The 3389-nt window shown below is 36.0% G+C and overlaps 1 protein-coding gene across 1 annotated transcript in view; it reads left to right on the top strand.

Moving 5' to 3' along the window:
- Positions 1-3389, top strand: part of LOC106875651 (telomerase reverse transcriptase) — a gene marked incomplete in the record, with an annotated part of 37508 nt that overhangs the window by 4940 nt on the left and 29179 nt on the right. The window contains 2 exon segments of the mRNA XM_052977195.1: positions 615-1452; positions 1994-2064. Of these exon segments, the coding sequence (XP_052833155.1) occupies positions 615-1452; positions 1994-2064 (909 nt within the window).

Below are 3389 nucleotides of genomic sequence, written 5' to 3'. Positions count from 1 at the left end.
CAATAGAATTTTACGGGGCAGGGATACATGCTCTCATTCGAAGGTGGAACATTGCTATTGAGAGAAACGGTGACTATGTTGAGAAGTAGGGATGTGATCCACAGAGGACCAGCTTCATTTTGATGTAAGATACATGTTCCTGCGTTGGTAATTATACCTGTCCTAAACAAAATGGCATTATTTTTTTGACTCACCCTCATAATTCTAAATAATTTATTTAAAAAAAAAATGTTTAGGTGATTGTTTGCTCTCTGTTATTTAAAAAAAAAAATCTTTTTTGAAAGATGTTTAACTAAATATGATATATTCCTTAATTTAGAATTAACTCTTTTTTAATACAAAAACTATCTGTTTTAAAATATTTGAATTTTAAATTATAAGTTGCCATCATAATTTTATGAAAGAACATTTTGTTATTTTCCAAGCTTTAGATGAACATGAAAAAAGTTAGTTACTTTATTGAATCCATCTAGATATCTTTTGAAAGTAATTAAAACATAAGAAGAGTATTTTGTTAGAAATATAGTCATAAAAATGTTGAAATACTTTTAAATTGTTGGTTCACTTAATTAACTTTTTCCATTCTCTATTTTTCTACCCCCTCTTCTATTCAGGGACAGCTATATATGATCTCATTCCTCTAAATTCTCAAACACACTTTAAAATAGTTAATATTTGCAAAAACACCAGTACTAATAACAGCAACAATGTTGATAGCAATACTGGTGTTAGTAAAGTGGGCACTGGCTCCAACAATGACAAAATTAGCAACAGCTGTGCCAGAAACATTAGCAACAATGATGGTAATGGTAAGAAAACTAATGACAACGTTACTCCTATCAGTAACCCTAGTGTCAACAGCAGGAGTGATATCTTGAGCAACAATTTTAATGTTGAGAACAATTGCAACTTCAGCTTCACCAGTGATACTGATATCATTTGCAACAATGTCTCTGATAGCACTGTTTGCAACAACAATGTTGGTACAAAAACTAATGTTACTTCTACCAACTATAGCAGCACCAATGCCACTAGCCTTATTAATACAGTTAGCAGCTGTGTCGCTGGCATTAGCAACAGCAATACCACTGACAACACTGGTGTTATTAGTAGTTGCATCACTTCTAACAGAAATAGCAACAGCAACACAGGCAGCAATGATATCAGTAGTGATTGCAGTAAGAGCATAGCCAAAGGTAATGATAGCAACAATAGCAACATTAGTAAGAATGGCAGCTGTAATAAGAGTGATGCGAACAATATGAATAGCAACGGAAACCCATTGGATCAGCCAAGTAGTACAGTTGATGGTTGGAGGTTGTTGGGTGTGATTGCTGATAATCATGATGGTGAAGTGTCAAAGACCACCAAGAAAACCAGGAGGGGCAAAAGGAACCGTTCAAGCACTATTTCCCACTGTCCGCTGTTGAATCTCAAGTTCAATCCTTACTGGTAACACACAAGAATTTTTTTGTTTGTTTTTTTTATGTTGAATTTAGTGGAGCATGGAAACATTAAGTTTTACAGAGAAGGTAAACATTGCAAGCCAGCTTACTGTAAGGAAGAGAAATTTATCCAAAAGAGGTCGGGATTTGGGAGGTCTCTGAGGACCTTGAGGGTAAATATCACTTCCCACTTTTTGCCATCAACACACCTGATCTTGTCATGTGGTGCAAGGAAAGGAAGATGGTAAAAATGGTAGGGCTAAGTAGTTCCCTGGGAAGTGAACATTAAAAGTAGTAGTACTCAGCCACTTACATACTAATTCAATGAACAGTTTTATAAGTGCATGTGATACTAAGTTGGAAATGTACAGTAAAAGACTTTACTGTATAATATATACACAATAATAAAAATAACAAAGTGGAAGTGAATATATATATATAACAATGCATAAGTAGTTTTATAACTGTCATGACTCTACCATTATGTAATTTAATCTTAAATCCTTCCTCGGTATAACATTTTAATTTCTCTTTTTCACCTTGTACAGTTACGGCGAAACTATTTCACATTTCTCAGTCATATACTGCAGAAATTTGTCTCAGAAGCCATTCAAAAAAGGTGAGTCCCATAATTTTCTATACAAGCTGTTATTGTTTTATCTGTTTGGCCTTCTGCATTGACAGAACCTCTTTGTTGTTGCATGACCTGCTTGAAATAGTTGTCAAATCTCCATCAAATGTTGTCTTAAGGAAGGCCACATTGGATAAGTGGTTGGCGTTAGGAAGGGCATCCAGCTGTAGAAACTCTGCCAAATCAGATTGGAGCCTGGTGTTGCCATCCGGTTTCACCAGTCCTCAGTCAAATCGTCCAACCCATGCTAGCATGGAAAGCGGACGTTAAACGACGATGATGATGTCTGAAAAAAAGATGAGATGATTACATTTGAAATGTTAATGAACTTTAATTCTCTATATTTGAAAATTCTATTTCCTTTATTTCACACTTTTGTTGCCCTATTTCTGATGAAATACACAACACTGCCTTTGTTTCAATTAAGATTGAAAAAAATGAAGAATTTAGTTGTAAAATAACTGAAAGTGTTAAGCTGGTGTTTGGAACATAAATGAACATGAAATCTTGATGGAATCTTTAGATTTCGATCTCGTTAAAAGTAGAAGTTTGTATCAAGAACTAGGTGTGGTTTCAGGCAGGTTGGTATCAAGTGGTTTAATCACATGTGACAACACATTTTCTTCCTATTTCATCACATGCCATAATAAAATAAGTTTGCCACATTCATAACATTCAGTACATTTTCTAGTATAAAACATGCCTGGAAACTAATTGAAAGGACCAATTCCATAGGAACACTACACAGACAATAATGCACTTTGGTAGTCTGCTCTACTTCCATTTGGAGCAGTAAAAATGTATGGTAATAATATTTTACTGATTTTCTATCAATAAAGGATTCAGATTTTGCTTACCTGCAGTAAATTATGGGATTCAGAAATTATCATCATCGTTTAACGCCCGTTTTCCATGCTGGCATGGGTTGGATGATTTGACTGAGGACCGGCAAGCCAGTAGGCTACCTCAGGCTCCAATCTGATCTGGCAAGGTTTCTACAGCTGGATGCCCTTCCTAACGCAAACCACTCCTAGAGTGTAGTAGGTGCTTTTAATGTGCCACCAGTATGGGAGCCAGTCAGGCAGCACGCATTGACCCACGTTTGAATGATGCTTATTACGTGCCACTAGCATGGGTGCCAGTCAGACGGCACTGGCATTGACCACAACTATGATTTCACTTAGCTCAACAGGTCTTCTCAAGCACAGCATATCACCCAACGATTCAAGCTTACTTTTAAATGGGCTGATTATGCAACACTGGTATCGACCACAGCTGCAATCTCACTTATATTATTTTAATTAATCGCTAGC

Source organism: Octopus bimaculoides, chromosome 27, assembly GCF_001194135.2.
Source record: "Octopus bimaculoides isolate UCB-OBI-ISO-001 chromosome 27, ASM119413v2, whole genome shotgun sequence".
In the NCBI taxonomy this organism is placed as follows: domain Eukaryota; kingdom Metazoa; phylum Mollusca; class Cephalopoda; order Octopoda; family Octopodidae; genus Octopus; species Octopus bimaculoides.
The sequence above is the reverse complement of the archived record's forward strand: the minus strand, read 5'-3'. Positions and strand labels throughout refer to the sequence as shown.